The 22,279-nt window shown below is 38.5% G+C and overlaps 2 protein-coding genes across 8 annotated transcripts in view; one reads left to right on the top strand and one right to left on the bottom strand.

Moving 5' to 3' along the window:
• Positions 1–6,330, bottom strand: part of MRPS27 (mitochondrial ribosomal protein S27) — a 102,057-nt gene extending 95,727 nt beyond the window's left edge. For 3 of the 6 annotated variants that reach the window (XR_014309523.1, XM_082722978.1, XM_082722979.1), the window contains exon 1: positions 5,753–5,854. Coding sequence is in view for 3 of the 6 variants with exons in the window: in XM_082722978.1 (XP_082579104.1) it covers positions 5,753–5,825 (73 nt within the window). In the remaining 3 variants the exon portion in view is untranslated. Of the gene's footprint in view, positions 1–5,752; positions 5,858–6,169 lie in introns of those variants that run through there. The other 3 variants (XM_082722981.1, XM_082722976.1, XM_082722977.1) reach the window with 3 other exon arrangements.
• The window catches only part of PTCD2 (pentatricopeptide repeat domain 2), a 30,546-nt gene continuing 14,186 nt past the window's right edge, over positions 5,920–22,279 (top strand). The window contains exons 1-7 of one of the 2 annotated variants that reach the window (XM_082722983.1): positions 5,920–6,059; positions 7,375–7,467; positions 9,973–10,102; positions 13,808–13,925; positions 16,611–16,689; positions 17,139–17,230; positions 19,873–19,986. In XM_082722983.1, the coding sequence (XP_082579109.1) occupies positions 5,948–6,059; positions 7,375–7,467; positions 9,973–10,102; positions 13,808–13,925; positions 16,611–16,689; positions 17,139–17,230; positions 19,873–19,986 (738 nt within the window). In that variant the 5' untranslated portion in view covers positions 5,920–5,947. Of the gene's footprint in view, positions 6,060–7,374; positions 7,468–9,972; positions 10,103–13,807; positions 13,926–16,610; positions 16,690–17,138; positions 17,231–19,872; positions 19,987–22,279 lie in introns of those variants that run through there. The other variant, XM_082722984.1, reaches the window with a different exon arrangement.

Raw genomic sequence — 22,279 nt, 5'->3', positions numbered from 1 at the left:
AAATGACCTTTCCTAACAACAGCTAGCCCCCTCAGGATCCTGGCTTGCCCAACTTGAAAGTACATAATGGGCCACTCCTCATGACCCCAGTGCAGCTCTTTCTGCCCTCTAGTCCTTGTACTTTAATAAAACCACCTTCCTGCACCAAAGATGTCTCAAGAATTTGGTCTCGGCCTTCGACTTGGAACCCTAACGTCTTTCTTACATCATTAACATGCAGTTACCATGCAACCCAACAATCTCACTCCTAGGTATATATCCAGGAAAAATAAAATCAAGTATGCAAACAAAAATTTCTATAGCAATATTTATAATAGCCCCAAAGTGAAAATAATGCAAATATCCAACAACTAATAAAAAGATAAACAAAATGTGATAAATCCTTAAACAGAATATTATTTGGCAATAAAAAGAAATGAAGTACTGATACAGGCTACAAATGGATGGACCTTGAAAACTTTGTTAACTGAAAAAGAAGCCAGTCACAAAAGGCCATGTATTACATAACTCCATTTATATGAAATGTCCATAATAGGCAAATCCGTAGAAACAGCAGATTGGTGGTTGCCTAGAACTGGAGAGGAGGTAGTCAGGAAAGCTTGTAGGAAAATGGGGAGTGACTACTAATGACTGACTACAAGGGGTTTTCTGAAGTGATAAAAATGTGCTAAGGTGATGATTGTACAACACTGTGGGTATATATATATTTAAAAAAAAAAAGAACCATGGCATTGAATTATTGAAAGGGGTGAATTGTAATGATATGTGAGTTGTATCTCAATAAAGCTATTTACAAGGGGAAAAAAAAGGAAGGAAGGAATTGCAGGTAATATCTCAAGGTCACACAAAGTTCATAACGCGACTTTATGAAGTCATAACGCAACTTTAATAAGGTAACTGTGGAAGTTACCTTATCACCTTAATTAAAGGGAGTTATCCTCCCTTACCATAATTACAGGTCAAAACTTTACTAGAATAATATGCTAAATTTGAGGTCTAGAGCTTAAACAATGATGCAGTAATATGAAAAAGCTTCCAAAGACTGCCTCAAAGAGGACCTAAGATATTTTTAAAGAAATAATAACTATTAAAAAGTGCCTACACTTCAAGTGGATTATTAAAAAAAATTAGATGCTTGGCATAGTACATTTTCATAGAAACATTTTTCATATTTTTTCCAAGCACACATTTTTCATAGAAATGATGTTATAAATTGTTAGTTACACTCCTAGATTTGCCAAGAACGATGAATAAAATCCAACGTCATTAGCTGTGTAGCTGCACAAGTCAGGAGTGGGAGACCTGAGATTTGGTCTGAATTTTACCAGCTGGTGGAAAACTAGAGATCTTGCAGTTACAAACGAAGGAGCTGACCTTGGTGACTGTTAAGGTCCCTGCATGGTCTTACACAGAAGCAAAAGAAAAAATTCAGCTAACAGCAGCATTTCTTTACAAACTGAATTCCAATTTCTAAAACCAGGAAGCTGTCTCCTTTCTGTGGAAACAAAAGCAGCTCTTCTCTATATGAGCTCAAGCTAAAAACTATTAAGCTATATAAACCTCAGGATACCAGTGACTTATTCTCTATTATTATTATAATTTCTTACTTATTCTCTGTTTCTTCTTCTAGCACTTGCCTCTAGCATAAGAAATCACCCTTTCATATTCTGGAGTCAAAAAAGACAACTATGAATGTAAATGTTCAAAGAGTTTCTAATGGGAAGACAAAAAAGCAGGGAAGGTAAAGGTGGGGAAAGACAGGAGTCCAAGAGTGCCCTTTGTGTACAGTTGATCAAGGGGTCACGAACTGAAAACAAACGAGGACCAGTTAATCTATAAAAGGCAAACTCAGCAACCCTTATATACGTGAACCTTTAAATGTTTGCTTTATAAGAAAGTAACCAATCATCATTTTCCATTTCCACTGAGTATAGAGCAAAAGGATATGGATTCAAGGATGAAGAATTTATATCTGGCAAATGGAAAATTTTCCTAGACTAAAAGAAACTGATGATAAATATAGGAATGAATGGCCAACTCTAGTAGGCAGAATAATGACCCTCCAAAAGATGTCCATGTCTTTTTTTTTTTTTTTTAGATTTTATATATTTATTTGACAGATCACAGGTAGGCAGAGAGGCACTCAGAGAGAGAGGGGTAAGCAGGTTCCCTGCTGAGCAGAGATTGCCAACATGGGACTTGATCCCAGGCAGAGGTTTTAATCCACTGAGCCACCCAGGCGGCCTAAGATGTCCACATCTTAATTTCCACAGCCTGTGAATGTTAGGAAACACAGCTCAAGGGTACTGAGGTTAAGATCACCAAATCAATTAGTGTTAAAATGAGGCGATTGTACTGGGTTATCCAGGTGAGTCAAATCTAATCACAAGGTCTTTATAAGTGAAAAGGGGGGAAGGCAGGTACTACTGCTGAAGGATTATTGGAAGGCAGTCAGGCAGGGACAACCCCCTCCTCCTCAAGAGGAAACCACCCTTAAAAGGATTTTACATCACTCTGGAAGGAGGCCTCCACCCTTTCCCATAAGATAGATACGTGACCTAAAAATCTGCTTGGATGACAGGTACAGGGAGAATTAATCAGATTGAAACAGCCCACCAAGAAGCCCATAAAGAACTCCTGTGGCAACCCCTTTGGGAACTTTGTACTATGACTTTGTTATTGCTCAATTATTATTGAGCAATAACTCAATTGATGCCCACCATTCTGTCTGGTCTAACTCTTCATTCTTTGAAATGGCATGACCAAGAACTGCAGGCTCCAACAGAGAAAACAAATCCTGCAACACTATGATGTGTGAAGGACGAAGTGATATAAGGCCTTGACTTGCTCATGTTCAAGATGTTTAAAAAAAGGGGAGCATCAGCCAAGGCATGTAAGGGGTCTCCCAAAGAAGGAAAAGACATGGAAACAGATTTTCCCCTAGAGACTGCTGAAGAAAACCCATCTTTTTCAACATCTTGAATTTAGCACAGAAAGACCCTATGTCGGACTTCAGACCTACAGAACTGTACAATAATACCTGTATGATTTTAAACCACCTAATTTGTGGTAATTTGTTACAACAGCAATAGTAAATTACTACACCTTAAGACAAACATTTCATTTTTGTAAGCCTTTTAAAGCAAGACATTTATATTTCTGATACCTTACAAATGACATCATTTAAAAAATCTTTGCATTTCTGTATAGTAATTGCAAGGTCTGCATATTAACATTAGAATCAAAGATTTCCTTGAAGTCAGAATGTTAAACTAGGTGAACAATGGTAAAGTGGAAAATCTAAATCAGTTTCTTAAACTTTAATGTGTATGTGAACCTTGATAAAAATGAAGGTTCTAATTCAGTAGGTCTCCAGTAGCGACAGAGACTAACAACTTTCCACGTGATACAGTATTAATCCTCAGACCAGAATGAAGTAGTTATCCTTCAGCCAGTTAGCTTTGAAGGCAACCATATTCTCTAAGATAGAACTCTCCACCATCAAAAGAAATATTTTCTCTATTCAATTCTAGAAAAGATACCTCCGAAGACCAGAATTTCAAAGTTTAGGGAAAAGTGATTGGTTCTGTATATTTACTCATTTTACAGTTATTTTGGCCTTCAGACCAACATCTCCAAACGTTTTCCACCCAAAGAAAACCAGTGTGATTGTTAACACAGATACACCTTAGTCACAAAGTCTTAAGCTGGAATCCTTGCCTGGCTAATAAATGGTATGAAACGTGGGCAAGTTGCACAGTCTCTGAGTCTCTTTCATGATGTGTAAAATAGATTGCCTTGTTAAACGTTGAAATGAGGGCATGTTAAGTGCCTACTCGAATGTTCACTACATAATAGGTCCCAATAAATTTGCTATCTGTACTCTCTTCATAAATTTAAATCACTTTTCTAGTTTGTACCAAGTACTCCCCACCCCACCCCCTTATTTTGTAATGGCTCAAGATGTTATGCTGACTTAAAAGTCAATCATCTTATCTGCATTCTCAAATCTGGGATGGTCCTTAATGCACTATCTGGCATACTTCTATTACTTGCCTTATAGCTTCCCAGTTCCTGATTTTCAGGACTCCCTGCTTCTATAATCTAACTTAGTGCTTATTCAATAGAACCTAATGATGAAAATGTTCAATTCTGAGCTGTGCAACTGTGGCCACTAACTACACATCTCTACTAAACACTTAAAATGTGGTTAATGTGACTAAAAAAACCTGAATTTCTTATTTTATTTGTTTGACTAATTTCAATAGCCACATGTAGCTAGTAGTTACTACAATGTAACAACACAGGTATATCCCACTACAAGTTCACCAGTTTTAGAACAAAATGTTAACTGAAAATTCTCTCAGTTCACCCTTATCTAATATTAGATGATTGCCTCAAGCACGATGCAACCATGATAGTCTCCCTGATACACAATTCAAGGTTCTGTGTAAATTGAAAAGCATTTATTAAGAGCCATAAAATTAAGCATGCTAGCAAACAGATACAGCAACTAATTCTCAGAGACAACAGGTACTGTACATGCCGCTTTACCTAATGTGTGGCACTAAACATTTTCACCTGCTAGGTCAACCAGTTAATCCTCAGAAAACCTGGAGGCCAACAATGATGTTTTCAATTGATATTCAATAGCTGTTCCTAAAGAACTGTAAACAACAGTGTAAGTGTTGGTTTTTAATAGGAGCTAGAGGAAATATGTTGGAAAAAGAAGATAAAAGGCACTGGAAACATCAATTGTGATTATTGCATTTTAGTCATATAATCATACACCTATCAGGATTGAGCTTGTATAAATGTCAACTTTTCCTAATGTCTTTGTGCAGATCCATTAAAAACATTTTGAGTGAGGTGCCATTTACTGAAATATCCAAGTACAGTTGACCCTTGAATACCACTCTGAACTGCAGGGCTCCACTTAACACAGCTTTGCCTTATTTATTTATTTATTTTTCAGTACATACAGTATAGTCCTCTAAAGCTTAGTTCCCTTAAGATTTTAATAACATTTTCCGTAGCTCACTTTAAGAACACACTATACAACTACATAAAACATAAAAAATAAGTGTTAATGTACTGTTTGTTATGGGTAAGGTCAACAGTAGGCTTAAGTGCGGGGGGAGTCAAAACTTACACACAATTTTCCAAATCCCTGGCATCATGCCCCTAACCCCTGAGCTGTTCTCGGGTCAACTATACTTGGGAAGTAGCTATTGCCTCTACACGTGGAAAACTGTGGCATAGAAAGGTCACTCAAAAAGTTGTGCCCCAGGTCGCCGGATGAGAAATTAGTACTTAAATTCTTATCCCAAGTGGAGACCAAAAGTCTTCAATTGTGAAGTGGTGAGAAATAGATTTAGGACGCCCCATCAAAGACAGTTAAGCAGAAAGGAAAACTTCCTAGCTCTGAAGTGGGAACATTCGGGCTCTTCATGGTCAGCAAAGAGACGACCACCCTAACACACAAACCATGCAAATCTTACGCAAAAGACCTCACGCCTTAACTTCATCTACTCTGCACACCTCTGGACCGGCTGGCAGTATTTTGGGTAAGGAGACGGATCCGAGGCCACACTTCCCCTTTCCGCGCTACCCAACGCTCCAAATGGTTTCTCTAGCAACTAGATCCCAGAAGCATTTCCTGTCCTCCTGAAAGCCAACGGTTCCCTTCACTTAAGGAAGAGCTCTCAAGTGACTAAAGAAGTAGCTCCACAGAAGCAGAACAGCCACCAACCTGCCAAGAAGAGCGGAGGCAGAGGCACTTTCCGCGCCACAAGAAACCACCGCCTCACTATGGGGGCTGCCATCTTGGAACGTACCAAGAGGACGAACGTCCAGGGATTGCGGGCAGCGGAAGGGGTGGGGTCATAGGCCGACGCTCCGCCCCCCGCCCCCGCCAGTTCCCGTGGTTGGTGTGGCCCGGTACAGCATGGCTGCCACAATCCGCCTGCCGAAGCACGACCTTCTGCAGGCGCTGCGGAGTTCGGTGTATCCTGGGGTGGGAGGCTCAGGCTCCACGTGCTGCCGCTGCCCTCTCGGAGGTATCTGCGGCCTCTGGTCGTGAAGGAGGGGAGGAATGGGAAAGAAGGGAGATTGACACCTCAGCAGGCATCACTTGGGGGAAATAATAGCGCCTCAGTCACGCACTGACCTGGAGCCCGGCAGCTTGCTCTCTCGTCCTCTGGTTGTGTGCGTGTGCAGCCCTGGCCCTCCCTGTGCCTGGGAACCAAAGGACAGCCAGGCTGAGGTCTCGACCTTGGCGCTGTAGTAGTCCCTTGGAAGAGGCGACGCTGTTGTCCGGAAAGCCCTCTCTCCCTTGGGTGGACTGTCCTGCAGTTTGGTAGCAGAGGTGTACCTCTCCGAGTTTCGCGCCCCAGCTAATAACCTGAAAGACCTTGTGCAGGTTTCTTCACCTGTAAAATTGTCCCTTAATAAGTTTACGGAAATGATAAACTTTGAATATACTGGTGAGTGATAATAAAATACTTAACACTTGGTGTCAGTTGTTACTCTATGCATTTTACGTATTTTAATTCCTTTTCTGCTCACAATCCCCAGTGAGGAAGGTTCTGTTCTTTTCTCTAAGGAAGTGGAGACAGCAAGGCCAAGTCAGCCCACGGTGGGATTTGCACTCAGGCAGCACAATAGGACAGCCCTGCTCTAACAGTTCTCTGGGCTGTCTCCCATAAACAGACCACACTTTTTACTGGTAACCTGTTATTGCGGTATAGAGAGGTCTTCAGTGCATGGTTCTTTGACCAAGCTCCTCTCCATGCACAGGCAAGCATCCGAAAGAAAAAAAAAAACGTTTCCCAAACTTTCCTACTAAGCTGTGGTCAGTGATTTCTGTTACATCATGAGGATACCAACAGTCCAGTTCTGAGAGGCCTTAACTCCTGATTTAACAAATGGCAGAACCGGGAATTACAATGGTCACACTCTAGCTGTCTGCACTACACTATGAGTTTTCACCTAGTTAAACCAAAACTAGACCTACTACTCTGACGTTTAAACAGTAACCTTTAGTTTTGGGCTTTTGTTTTTTTATTCGCTTGTAATCCCATAACTAGTTGGGGAATGTATATTTGTCTTTCACGTCCCAGATTCCTCTCAACCCATCTCCATAACAGTTAATCACTAGCTCCTTTCACACAAAAAACCGAAACTTGCTGAGAATTTGAATTCTCTGATAGTTTAGAGATGTTTACTTTTCCACCAGAGTGACTCACTTGTAGCTGTCCAGATAGATTATTTATATTAGGTGAAGATCAGTTACTAGAGGCAATCAACTTCTATGCATGTTTTTGCTTAGTACAAGGTAGTGAAAATCATTTTACTTTTTTCATTGTTTTTTAGCTAAAAGATACCTACTTACAGATAGTATTGTGAAATTGGAAGAATTTCAGCACAAGAAGGTGGCTATTGCATATCATCTTCCTGGCACCAAAGGTAATTGAATCTATTTTGTTAATTCTTTCAGTGATGTGTCATTCAGGTTTTTTCTGACTTTATCGCTGCTCAGTCTCCAGTGATCTTTGAGAAAAAATTGACATGGATTCGTAATTTCCTAGTCTATCCCTAAATGTACTTTTCATCTCATTTTGTACTACTGTAGTCTACCCTCTCCTCTTGTCACTTTTCCCAGGATCACAGAGAAATGCTAAAATTAGTGTTGGAACCAGTCCTCTCTAGAGGACCCAGACTAAGGATCAAGGGTCAGCAGCATCTGGGAGTTTCATAGAAATATGAAACTTGAAGCCCCAGACTGTTAATATGCACAGTAAAGTGTGAGAACTGCTCAAGATGATTGACTTTCACATTTTTGATGCACCTCTGAGTAAGAAGTGCATTTTACATAGTATCTCCAGTATACACATGCATCTTCAAAAACATGTGAAATATAGTGAAACAAAACCATCCCATGTGTGATGCATTTTCTTTCTTTCTTTCTTTCTTTCTTTCTTTTTTTAAATATTTCTTTGAGAGAGAGTGAGGGGGAGAGGGGAACACACTTGATCCAGTGACCCTGAGATCATGACCTTAGCTGAAATTAAGAGTTGGAAGCTCAACAGACTGAGCCACCCACGTGCCCCCTGTGATGCATTTTCATATTTTGCTCCTCAGCTAAAAAATTTAATAGACTAAAACAAAGATTTTTTTTTTTTAATTATCAAAATATTAGTCATTATTGAGCCTAGGTGATGGACACAGGAGAGTATAATGTTCTATCTCTGTTTTGGGCTATTTTTGAGTATTTTTTTACAAAAAGCTGAAAACACACCACCACACTAGGTCTTACTCCTTTCAGCATCTGGGAAATCTTGTTGAATTCATTCCCTCTCTCCTGCACATTTTTTCCAGTACTTTAAATTCCTTTAAAACGTAACGATATTCTTGTGTCTTTCAGTAACAGTTTAGTTTGTCCCTGCTGACTTAAAATCTCCTTACTCTCCCTTTCAGATGTTTCTGAGCACTTAATACTTATTGCTTCTAGCCCTCCAGAAATCAGTCTTTCCTCACCTCTCCACTAATCGTATTGTTACGTTATACCACGTGTGGAATGAGAACACAAGCTTTAAAAGTGAGGGAGAATATGTTCATCTTCAGTGTGGGACACTCAGTCTGTATTTTACCTCACTGTTCTTTTTACCCCTTTACCTTTTAGAGCTTTGTGAAGTTGGCAGAATTAGGGGTTTGTGTCATTTTCTAGTTAAATCCAATTGTCATAGTCATTCTAGGGCTGTGACAGTTGTGCGTATGTTCTGAAAGGCAATTAATATAATGAGTGCCAATTTACTCCATGGTCAGATTGATATTTATAAAATCATGTCAACATTTCTTCATTATGAGAACCCACAATCATCCTCTGTCATACATCACATTGTGTACACAACTCCCTGGCTTCCTTGCTCCTTCATAGTGGACCTTACCCTTTCTGGAGTCCAGTATGATTTCCTGTTAATCTAGTCACAGTTCTCCCCTCATCACCCCTCACCCCCATTCTGTGATATTATTTATGCTGATTGTCATATCAAGAATGCTCCCCTCTTCTGAGTTTCTCTGAGTCCTGTCCAGCCCCTTCCTTTCTCTCTGGTACTTCTCCACTCAAATCTGGTCTGTTTCTGCCACCCTGATTTCTTTTTTTCTGTATCGTGTATATAGTTGGTCACTTGTCACTACCCCAGCATTTTCAGGTTGCTTTGTATAAATATATCTTGTTTTCTCAAAAAGACTAAATTCTTTCAGGGCAGGAACCATAACTAAGCTTTCTCTGTGTTACAAGCACTTAAATCTTGATTATTTGTTTTAAAATGTGAATTAACATCTATTGAAATTTTGGATTATTATTATTAAATTATTATTATTAAATTAAGAGTTGGAAGCTCAACAGACTGAGCCACCCACGTGCCCCCTTGAACCAAATGAAAGACACGTGAAATATTACTGAACTGTGTGGTTCAACCACTGTGGCAAACCCACCTTCATTGCATATTTTCCTTTCACTTAACCAAGATATCCAACTGCTAGGTATCCTGCCAGTTGATAGTTTGGACATCTTGGTTACTTTTTTTGTTTTTTTTTTTAAGTCTCCTAATGGGTCACCTATAGGGGCAATTCTTTGAGGTAAGCCTCTGGGACATGAGTTTTTAAACTTCAATACGTGAATCACCAAGGTAGTCAAAATTGCATATTCTTGTGTTTGTACTCCCAGAAATTGTATGTTACAAAGTTCTGAGTGGGCTTTCAGCCTATAGCACAGAGAATTTGCTTCACAGACCTTCTGTGACATTGTTCTTGAGGAGACTAGCCTGTGATGGGAGCTACATGGCCATAAGCCCCGCTAAGTGCCCCTTTGCAATATAGCAGGATCCAGCTTCCCCTTCTTCTTGAGGTCAGATTCCTGATAATCCCAGTCAGCCTGAATGATGACCATTAAACCATGCTTTCTTCCAGCAACCTATCTGAGAAACATGGAAGAGAAATTGACTCAGAACAAACTCATCTTGAAGGAGGAGTTGAAAACCTTGCTTCATTTGTGCGATTCCAGGGACGATATGGAACTGGTTAAAAATGTCATTTACAGGTGAGGCATTTCCTTAGAATTCTGCCAGCTGTGGTGTCTTCTCATTCTGTTCTTTTGCCTGAACAATCTCATCTGTTTAACTAGGTTTCAGCTATCACTTGTGCATTGATGACTTTCAGATCTCTTGTCCACATGCCTGCACTGAGCTCCAGACGTTTATATTCATTTATCAGATGCTTACTGGATTCCTTCTATATGCCAGGTACTGAGGATAGAAAACCAGAATCCATGCCTCAAGAAATCACTAGCCTGATGAACTCTGCTTCTGTGTCCCCTAGGTCTTCACATTCACCTTTTACAAATTGCCACTCAGGAGACACTGGGGAACCTCTTTCCCCTAATCTCATTTGCCCTCCTCCCTGACAAGATAACAAATCCCACTGCTTCCACTTCCCTGGTATCTCTCATCTCTAGCCTTCCTCTCTCCTCATTACCAGTGCCTTAGTTCAGGCCTCATTTTACCTCACTTGGATCACTTCAGGGGACTTCTGGCTCAGCTCCCTCCTCTTGGCCTATGCTTGTTATGTTTCATTATCATTTTCCCATTTCAGGAGAACTCAGGGGTAATAACCTGCAGTTGGGAAAATCAGCAAAGGTTTCACTTACTCAGGAAGTGTATGACCCAAAATCAACAGGCTTCATTTCTGAAATCAAGTTCATGCTTTTTTTTTTTTTTTAATCAACATATAAGGTATTATTTATTTCAAGGGTACAGGTCTGGGGTTCATCAGTCTTGCATAACACCCAGTGCCCCCCATTGTCCATCATTTAGCAACTCCGTCACCCCCCCTTTTTTTCTTAACCATTCTTGAAAGATATATTGCTATACATGGACCTGCATTTATATTGTACACCTGTAGAGAGAACTACTAGGTGTTCATATATAGAATGCTGGAAGGATATGTACCAAAAGTTAACTGTAGTTCTCTGGCAATTACACATTTTTTGGGGTCTAAACATATACTTTTTTGATTTCTCAAACTTGTCTGTTATGGGCATTATCAGTTTTATAATGTGAAAAAATTAACGTTATTTTAAAAAGGAAAAAAACACAGTATTACACTAAATTCATTGAAAGTTTGAAAATTCCAAAAAAGTAGAAGAAATGTGTCATAAATTCTAGTATTTCAGTTGTCTCTTTTTGCACACCAGAACTTAATGGCTTAACAAGACAGCTGTTTATTATTTCTCTGTCATCTATTACTGTCTTTTCTCTATTATTACTGTGGGTCAGGAATTGAAGCTGGTTAGCTGGGCAGTTCTTTATTGGTGTCAGCTAAAGTCACTTGCTGGTCCATAGTCAGCTGCTCTCTGGGCTGAGCTAGAAGGTCCAGGAAGCTTCACTTGTATTTCTGATGCCTGAGTCCATGTGGCCCATCTTTCCCCTTGGAATGTCTCACCATTCATGAGTCTAGCTGGGCTGCACTTGCACCCAGCACAAGTAGAAGCTGCAGGCCTTGTAAAGCTGCCCAGAACTGGTATATCTTCACTTCTGTCACATCCTCTTGTTCAAGGCAAGTTAGCTGGCCACCCCACATGGAGGGGGAGAAGCAAGAGTTCCACCTCTGAATGGATCAACCACTGTTGATATTTTTAAACATTTTCTCACCGATTTTTTTATGTGCAAAGATCGTGTGGGTTTGTTTTGTTTTGTTTTAAGATTTTATTTATTTATTTGACAGACAAGAGATCACAAGTAGGCAGAGAGGCAGGCAGAGAGAGAGAAGGAAGTAGGCTCCCTGCCAAGCAGAGAACCCAATGTGGGGCTTGATCCCAGGACCCTGGAATCATGACCTGAGCCGAAGGCAGAGGCTTTAACCCACTGAGCCATCCAGGCACCCGGGAATATTTTTTTGATTTTTAAAGGTGTTTTCCATGGCATTCCTTACATTTCTTAAGAGCTAACAAATATGGAAGGTTTTCTGTATGCTAGGCATGCCATCTCATTTAATCCTCACAAAAACTCTTTGAATTGAACTTTTATCTTCATTTATAGGTGAAGAAATTGAGGCATAGGCATAATTAATTTGCTCCTCATTATACAGTTAGTAAAAGAGCTGGGATTTCAACTGTCAGTTTGGAATCAGAGTCCAAAAATCCTTAATCACTATACTGTGTTGCCTTTTAATAACTTAATTCTTTTTTTCCCTCCAGTATTTTTGAAGTATAATTGACAACTAAAAGTCATGTGTATTTAAGGTATACAACTGAAGTTTTGATATAATTTAATTCATAACTTGTAATGAAGCAATGAATATATTTTGTTTCTTCTACAATTCGTTTATGAAATGTATCTTTAAAAGTACATATTCTTGAGGCGCCTGGGTGGCTCAGTCAGTTAAGCATCTGCCTTCAGCTTACGTCATGATTTCATGGTTCTGGGATCCAGCCCTGTGTTGGGCTCCCGGCTCAGCAGGGTGTCTTCTTCTCTCTCTGCCTCTGTCCTCTCCCCACCCCCCAGCCTCCTCCTGATTGTTCTTTTTCTCTCTCGCTTGTGGTCTCTCTCTTGCTCTCTCTCTCTCAAATAAATAAATGAAATCTTCAACAACAACAAAAAAAAGAGGGGATGCCTGGGTGGCTCAGTGGGTTAAGCCTCTGCCTTTGGTTCAGGTCATGGTCTCAAGGTCCTGGGATCGAGCCCCACATTGGGCTCTCTGCTGAGCAGAGAGCCTGCTTCCCCCTCTCTCTCTGCCTGCCTCTCTGCCTACTTGTGATCTCTTTCTCTGTCAAATAAATAAAATCTTTAAGAAAAAAATAAATAACATTACATATTGCTATTCTGTTTGGCAGTATATATGTTTAGGATACACTATCCATAATGTTACTGTGACTTTCCTCTGTGATTTCAACAGAATGGTCAAAAGTATTCTGTCTTTAAAGTCAGCATCTCCCTGTGGTGTGGGTGATTTATGTACATAATGAGTCTTACTAAAATCTGGTTTACATGTAATCATGAGATACTTATTTTGTCACCAGATTGTCTTGGTGTCTAAAACAGAAAGAATTGGTTATTGAAAGTCAATTTATGCTGGCAGTTTTCAGTTCTGTAGTTCCCACTAGTTGACTGACTGCTTATAGAAATCTCAAGCCACATATAAGATGTCACTGTCTTTGAAATTAGCCTTTTCCTAAAATGAAACTTCAGAATGGTGTTTAATTTGTTTAATTGTTAATTGATAGTAGCTCACATAATGCCTTTGCCTAAGCAGAGAAAAAGAGAGATGGGTCTAAGTTGTAAAGTACATCTGTAGGTTGTCTGCCATCCTATATGGAGAAGTCAGAGTTGAGAGGAATGGAGCGTGGCATCACTTCACTGTTTTCTCTAGATGAGGTCCACACAGAAACAGTGCCATTGTCATGGGCTTGCTGATGCAAGGTTCCTATTATTCCCTATGTATGCTAATAGTTAGTCCTAGTGGGTTGTTAACAGATTGAGAAGACAATTACAATGTACATTTTTCTATTATTTTATTTCACATGATTATGAATGTGGGCCTCTAAAAAAACCCGTTATTTAAATGCCTGGTACACTTCTGCACTCCAGAATTCCTCTGTTTATCCTCATTTCTGGACTTTTCACCCTTCAGACTGAGAATACATGAGGCTTTATTGTGTTCCCAGTGTTTAGTAGAGTATATTCCACAATCTTTCTTTTCTTTTCCCTGCATCTCAATGATTGGCTCATTGAATCATTTTGATTACCAGGTACCATGCAGAGAACAGAAATGTGACTTTCGGAGCATATAAATTTGGACCACTTTTCATGAGATTGTGCTATGAGTTGGATCTTGAGGAATCTGCAGTGGAACTCATCAAAGACCAGGTTATTGTTTTCTGATTGCTTTCCCTGTCAATGATTTCCTTTTGCTGATCTTGGGGTGTTTTTAGTGATGTTAGCAAAGGCATCTCTCTTACACACATTATTCCGGGGTGAGATTTTCAGAGTAAGGCTGCTGGGCTGAAGGAATCACTGTTTATTTGCATTTTAAGGTGTCCTTGGAGTTCTTGTTATGAAAAGGCCGAAGTCTTTTTATACAGAGGTATAGGACAGGTGCAGAAAAGCTGTATGTACAAATTGCTTTGGGTGTGACCTGGTACTAACCTCCTCTCTGAGAAGAATTTCGTGGGTGATAGTTTAAGGCTGGCTGCCATCTTAAGATTGCCTTTCCTAACCTTCTCATATGCTTCTCCTGTGTGGTTATATTTTTTACTTCTGGTTGATGGCCACATTATAAAGTGCTTTTCTGTTTTCAGAATCCTTTCCCATCTTCTGATTTTCTTTTCCTAAAGCAAAAATAACAATTATTTTTGTAATTATTTATGGAATATTTGCTGTGTCCTCACTACTGTGCTAAGTATTTTATCTGTTTGATTTGTTTCCCACCACGACCCTGCTGAGGGAGATACTGTTGACCTATCCATTGTACAGATGAGGAAACTGGGTCTTAGAGACATTATAAACTCATGCATGATCAGAAACATTTATTTTGGAGCCAGGGCTGGCCACCTGGGATACTTTTGTATTTTTTAGAACCCTCCTAAGTTTTCTTTCTGTCTTGTACTCTTCATCTAAAGTGTTCTGTGTATGGTGGAACTGTTAACTCTTGACTTGCCCCTTACTTTTAAGGATACCCATGGCTTAGAAAAATGACTGTAATATATTAGTAACCAAAGAAAAGGTGGATTTGCAATGGTGTGGATTAGTTTGAACCAACTTTTTCCATAAAAGACAAATACACATATTTACATTTTAGTATATATTAAAATTCTGTAAGAATCTAATGAAACCCCTACTGCTTATCTTTAGGGGGTAGAAGTACAGGAAATTCTTACTTTTTACTCTATACCTTTTTGTATTGTTTGACTATTCAGTAATCATGTGTTGTAATTAGAGGGAAATGAAAATTTTACTGTAATGATAGCCATGAGTGTAATGATAAAAACAAAAAGAAAATGCAACTTTTTTTTTTTTTTTAACTTAGGGACTCATGTCTGAAATACTCATCTACAGCCAAGTTTCCTGGAGTAGCAAAATAAACTGAATTTGAGTCCAGTAACCTAAAGCCTAATCCTGTGTAGCACCACTCTCAATTTAGTGTGTCCCCTACCCCTACCCAGAATCCTGTGGTGCCGCCAGTGCGGTAGCCACTAGCTGCATATATCTCTGGAGCCCCCAGACTGTGGCTAGTTCAAATCACATGTGCTATAAGGGAATGCATGATGCATTTCAAATCTTGGTATAAAAAAGAAGAAATGAAGTACTTTATTCATTTTTTTATTGATTACATGTTGAAATTACATTTTGGATTTAGAGGTTTAGGTAACATTATTAAAACTGATCGCATGTATTTTTAGTTTTCTTAATGAAGCTACCTGAAAATATAGAACCACATAGATGGCGTACACTGTGGATGGGGCTGCTCTGGGGACTCTCCATCTCGCTTAAAGTCAAACTCCGATCCCTGATCATGACTTAGATGCACCTTGTAGTATCTCATTGCCTGCCATCCCTCTTGCCCATTCCACTCTGGACCTTCTTATGCTTTTTAAGACATGCCATACCCATGTCCTCAGACCGGAGTGGTCTACATTGTCATTATTGAGGCTCTCCTTTACTTCACTGAGGTCTTTTCCCGGAAAGCCTTTTCTGACAACCTTCTGCCATCTTCTCTGTCCCTTTTTCCTGCTTCATTGTTCTTTATAGCCCTTATTGATAACTTGAAATTACATTTTAACTTTTTTTTTTTTTACAGGTTTTACTCCCATTTTCATTTTTTCCCATGCCAGAATTTAAGCTCTACTAGACCATAACCCCCACTAGAGTTAGGGCAGGGCTATGTGTCTTATTCATCATTTCTTTATTTTCAATCCTTAGAATAGGGTTTGTGTAGTAGGTTCTCAAACTAAGAACAAACTTGAGTAGGGCATTTAATGACATATTTCAGTAACATGTGTTGTGTTATCATGAGTAAAAGTGTTGAGGAAAAAAAAAGTTAAGAACCACTTTTAGTGAATTATTGCAAAAAGTGAATTACTGTTTATTTTTCATTTGTCAAAAGAGAATCATAGCTGTGTAAGACTGTCCTTGCTCAGTTTTCAAACATACTGACACCTGCTATTTCGTATCAATATGCTGCCACCCATGTTGCAGGACAACCCCATCAGGGTTCATTGGCTTGTTTCTTTTCCCCTAAGCAGGTGAGCCATGTTTAATGAACATGTTCTTCAATATATTTTTGAAACTCTGAGAACTCTTGCCATACCTCCTGTCTCTTGTTTGGTGTGCCCATTGCCAAAGGCACGACAGCCAAAAGAGTGGGCAGCATCTGATTTTTTTTGAAGAATAAATCCTAATATATCAGAAATTTATTAGAGAATTCAGGGGACCAAATGGATAAAGTATACACAAAAATAAGTCCTAGATAGGGAAGATGGAGTATAAGAGTAAATATTCACTAAATAGTTATAGCTTTTAACCAAACTGGTGTTGTTGTTGTTTTTTTATTAGCATTTACGAGGTTTCTTCTCAGACTCCACATCATTCAATATTTTGATGGATATGTTATTTATCAAAGGCAAATATTCAAGTAAGTATTGGAATTTATGTTTGCTGAAAAATTCTGTCTTTGCTGGTATAAGTATAGCAGTTGGGAAAAACAATGGACCATGCAAAAATGATGTTTATATTCCTTATGAGTGGCTAAATTATGGAGATTTCATTCTTTGAGGTCTAAAAAACAACTTTATTAAATCTTATGTAATGCCTTAAGCTAAATACAGAGTTTACTTACCTTGAAAATATAATATGTTTTAAAATATTAGTTCTTGCTGTATGACTTAATATATATATATATATTTTTTTTTTTAATTTAGTTAATTGCTAAATGACTTTGACAGATAGCTTTTATTGTGGTTCTGGAATACAATTTTCAGTAGGTGGTGCTGAACGGATTAGAACTCTGGGGATCAATAGCCAAGAACTCTGAACTCCTTCCAATGCATTTAACACTGCCAACCCACTTGTCACTTTTCGTAGGTGCATTGGAAGTACTGATAGAGATGAAAAACCAAGATGTGAAGTTCAACAAAGATACCTATGTCCTTGCTTTTGCGATTTGCTACAAACTGGTAAGCCTGTCTTCCCTTAACTTTTAGAGCACTGTGGGTAGTGTTTGAGAGAGAATTTATCATTTTTTTTCCTCTACAAAGAAAAATTTAGTTCCTCTGAAATCTTTTTTCCATCTGGTACAGATATTTCCATTTTAAATATGTTCTTTTTTAGAAGACTCAACTTAGCCACATCATACAGTTTTATCACGGGAAAAGCAATTTTATCATCTTTCACCCTTCTCTGGCAGTTGTGTAGATAGGGAGAACAAGAGGTATGCTGGGTTCAAGCTCTGCTGTAGAGTCCAGTCCTCTTGTTATTCAGCTCAAGCTGGACTCCACTAGACAAGTCTTTTCTCTAGTTCTCGCCCATGGAAATCTGACCATCCTTAATCAGTGAACTCAAGGGCTACTTCATTGTTATCTGTAAAGTTTTTGGTGGTTCAAAGTTGGAAGTAATGTCTATCACCCAACATGCTCTAATTGTGTTCTGTTAGTATCACTTATATGACACTTAGCACTGCCTGATATTATTCTAAGTAGGTGAATGTTTCATCTTCCCCTCTAGACGTAAGGCTTGAGGCATTTTTGTATGCCAACACTGAACAGCCCTGGTATACAATTGATCTTTAATAAATGTATGTGACATTGAAGTGAACTCTTTGATGACGGAAAACATGACTTACAAGTCCATATGTCATTACTGTATCAGGATGGTTTTTTGTACTTAGAAACTATTTCTCCCTCATTGATGGAATGAATCAGTAAATAAAGAATAACTGAAAGAGTGCGGCGGCCAAGGTTCTGTGCATTACTGTAGACACTCATGTCATTTAAACTTTGGAAACTTAACAAAACCTTATTATGGCAAAAATGAAGGAACACCAGGCAAGGTGAATGAACATGGGCCATTAAAACACTTCCCTGATGGACACTGGGGAGGATATGTGCTGTGGTGAGTGCTGTGAATTGTGTAAGACTGATGATTCACAGACCTGTACCCCTGAAGCAAATAATACATTATACATTAATAAAAGTAAATAAATAAATAAAATAAAACACTTACCTGAAAAGTGTAGCAATACCAATTTTCCAAAACAAGAGAGGCAGTGGGGTTATAGTGGAAAGAAAACCGTCCTGGAAATTGAGAAACTTAGAGTTTTAGCTAAAGTCTCAGCTTTAGCATTAACTGGCTTTGAAGTGGTCACTTAATTTATTTGTGAAATGAAAGGGTTGAATTCAAGAGCCGCAAGCTTTTACTATAAAAGGCCAGATAGTAAATGCTTTTAGAGGCCATGTATGGCCTCTACCACATATGGTCTCTCTCATATATTGTAATTTGTTTTTGTTTTTACAAACCTTTAGAAATGTGAAAACCATTTTTAGCCTTAGACTAGACTTGGCCTGAGAGTCTTAGTTTTGCTCATTGCTAGATTATTAACTAATCCTTTCTCTATTTTTTAAGGATTTTATTTATTTATTTGAGAGAGAGAGAGAGAGAGTGTGTGTGTGTGTGCGCACGCACGCGCCAGAGCTGGGGCGGAAGGCAGAAGGGGAGGGAGAGGGACAAGCAAACTCCACTCTGAGTGCAGAACTGGACACAGGGCTCGATCTCATGACCCTGAGATCATGACCTGAGCCGAAACCAAAAGTCAGACACTTAACTGACTGAGCCACCGGGGCACCCTTGTGTTATCCTTTCCAGTCATACCATTTTCTTTGTCTGTGAAACAGAAGGCCAACCGAATACACAACACTTAAGCATCAGGTTATTCAGCACTGTAATACTGAGCTTTCTGACATTTTTAGAGATGCCTCCTTGAGTGGCATCTGCTATTTAGGAAGGCCAGATGACATTTCTCCTCTATATTGTATCTAAAAATAACTTGTTTTACTCAGTGGAGAGGAGAGTTGAAAAATTGAACTAGTCAGCCATTACAAATTCCAGGTCAATTCTGGGAACCGCCTTCACTCATCAGATTCAGTTTTTACTTTAGGCTTTGAGTTGTGAATCATGTCATAACAGATAGACGTAGATGCAAAGCTAATACTGTTCTCATAAACCTAATCTACCTCTAGGATGTACAGAGGAAGAAGATTCAGTTTTACCATTGCTCTCTGCTGGTTTGTGTGTCATTCATGTTCTTGGATTTGGATTTGGATTTTAAGATTTCTATTTTCATGGGATTCTCTCATGACTTACATTCACATAAGTGTTCACGTTTTCAAGAATTTGACTTACATGGATATTTTCAGACTGGAAATCCCCTCAGGAAAACTTTTTAGTGTTGCTGAGCTTTATACATTACTTAATATAGTAACAAACTGAGATTTTTACACCTTTACATTATGGTACTTATGTCTAGAAACCAGTCTGCCCAGATACAAAGAGACCTACACACTTGGTGGTTAAAAAGGCCCTAGTTTGGAAAATTGACAAAGAGCTTTACAAATGAAGTTAATGTAGATTTGAAGTGCTAATGTGTAGATAATTAGCTCTGTCTGCATGTGGTCTCTATATGGGGCTTCATCTATTAAGTGGCTTGAGATAGGCGCTGGGAAATTCTTACACAAGGAAATCCAAAATGCTGAGCACTATTAATCATTTTATTAAATTTAAAGGTACATGACATTATTTACTGAGCAATCCTGTCTCCTGCCAGAATAGCCCTGAATCTTTAAAAATCTGTACTACATTAAGAGAAGAAGCCCTGATCAAAGGAGAAATCCTCTCCAGGAGAGCATCCTGTTTTGCTGTGGCATTAGCTCTTAATCAGGTAAGGCTTTGGGGAGCACATTAGTGAAGAGAGAGTGGAGAGACTTGACTGTTTTCATTTGTTCTTGTTTTTATTTATTTATTTTTTCCTTCTGACTGTATCCTAAAGAAAAAGTTTCTTTAGACCAATGCCATTCTAACTGGTGTAAGGTGGTATCTCAATGTGGTCAAAAAGACCAATGCCATTCTAACTGGTGTAAGGTGGTATCTCAGTGTGGTTTTAATTTGAGTCTCCCTGATGGCTAGTGATGATGAACATTTTTTCATGTGTCTGATAGCCATTTGTATGTCTTCATTGGAGAAGTGTCTGTTCATATCTTCTGCCCATTTTTTGATATGATTGTCTGTTTTGGGTGTGTTGAGTTTGAGGAGTTCTTTATAGATCCTGGATATCAACCTTTTATCTGTAGTGTCATTTGCAAATATCTTCTCCCATTCCGTGGGTTGCCTCTTTGTTTTGTTGACTGTTTCCTTTGCTGTGCAGAAGCTTTTGATCTTGATGAAGTCCCAAAAGTTCATTTTCGCTTTTGTTTCCTTTGCCTTTGGAGACATATCTTGAAAGGATTTGCTGTGGCTGATATTGAAGAGGTTACTACCTATGTTCTCCTCTAGGATTCTGATGGATTCCTGCCTCACGTTGAAGTCTTTTATCCATTTTGAGTTTATCTTTGTGTACGGTGTAAGAGAATGGTCGAGTTTCATTCTTCTACATATAGCTGTCTAGTTTTCCCAGCACCATTTATTGAAGAGACGTTTTTCCACTGTATATTTTTTCCTGTTTTGTCGAAGATTATTTGACCATAGAGTTGAGGGTCCATATCTGGGCTCTCTACTCTGTTCCACTGGTCTATGTGTCTGTTTTTATGCCAGACCATGCTGTCTTGGTGATCACAGCTTTGTGGTAAAGCTTGAAATCAGGTAACGTGATTAGCAAGACAGGAAACAACATTGATATGTACAGTTATGATATAACACTGATGCATTTATCCTTGTGAATCTGTCACTGTAGCATTATAAAGTGACTCTCATGGTCTTGTTTCAGGCTTCAACTCTGAATTTCCCTTGCCTAATGTTAATATCTCCCCCCACCCCCAGTTTTTGTTTGCCTCTTTGGTTTATTTAGGTTTGTATTTACCTCCTATACACATTTTCCTATCCTTTTATTTGCAGTCTTTCTGAATTGGTTTGTTTTTGTGTATCTCTGGTACACTGCATAGATTTGAACTTTGTTTCATGATATACTGCTAATCTTTCTTTTAACTTAACCTATCTAGGTAGACAGAGCGTATTTCATCTTAGGTTTCAGTTATGCTTTGTTTTTATAACATTTAAAATTACTTATTTTGTTTGTTTTCTTTGTTTTGGTTTGTATTTTTGCTTTAGTGGTTACTCTAAAACCATAACTTGATTTAATATATTTAGTCCTCCGATTACCTTCACTTCACCTGTTAATTCCCTAATGTAAGTAATGCTGAATCTAGTATATTTCCTTTTTTCTCTCATTTTCCTTCTCCACTATCCAATTCTGGTTGATACATTACCTTTCATGGTACTCATTTTTCTCTTAAATGTGCTTGATTTGTCAGCTTTAAAATGCTATTTTTCTGACCCCATGTAATAAAGACAAGGCAGTAAGCATACTTTCTCTTACATTCTTTCTCCCTTTGTCTTCATTATCCAAGACTAGAACACTTGTGCTCCATTCTGTAACCATATTCCCCACATTTGTTTTAGTGTTATATATATTTAAATATATATTCTTACATATATTTAAATATATTCATATATTGAAAAATATTCATTTACTGTTGGTTTTCCAGTCATCCCTTTGTTGATTGAAATGTGTCTTCTAGTAAAGCATCTTCCTTCTTCAGAGGGAGAGTGCTCCCCAAGTTCTTGGTATTTAAAATTATTTGCCTGGTGTTTTTTTTTTTTTTTTTGTCTTGAACTGCATTTTGACCAGATATAAAATTTTGAGGTGACACTTGGTATTTTTGAGGTTTTTCTGTGCATTGCTCTTCTATCTTCTAGTAGAGAATATTGCTGTGGAGATTCTGAGGCATGCCTGATTTTGTTTCCCTGCTTTTGAGTCATTTGATCTTGTTTGTTTTTCTCATTACTGTCCTCTGTATCCATGGAAACATTTCTCTATTGGGGCTTCTTCATCTGCCAGTTATTTTCTGATTTTGTTTCTTTTTCATTTTTATATCCCTTTTCTCACTCTTTTGTTCCTTCTAGTGTCTTTATATAGATTATGTGCTGGTGCATTTTTGAGTACTCGACATTGGAAACAA

Source organism: Mustela nivalis (assembly GCF_964662115.1).
Source record: "Mustela nivalis genome assembly, chromosome: 3".
Lineage (NCBI taxonomy): Eukaryota > Metazoa > Chordata > Mammalia > Carnivora > Mustelidae > Mustela > Mustela nivalis.
The sequence above is the reverse complement of the archived record's forward strand: the minus strand, read 5'-3'. Positions and strand labels throughout refer to the sequence as shown.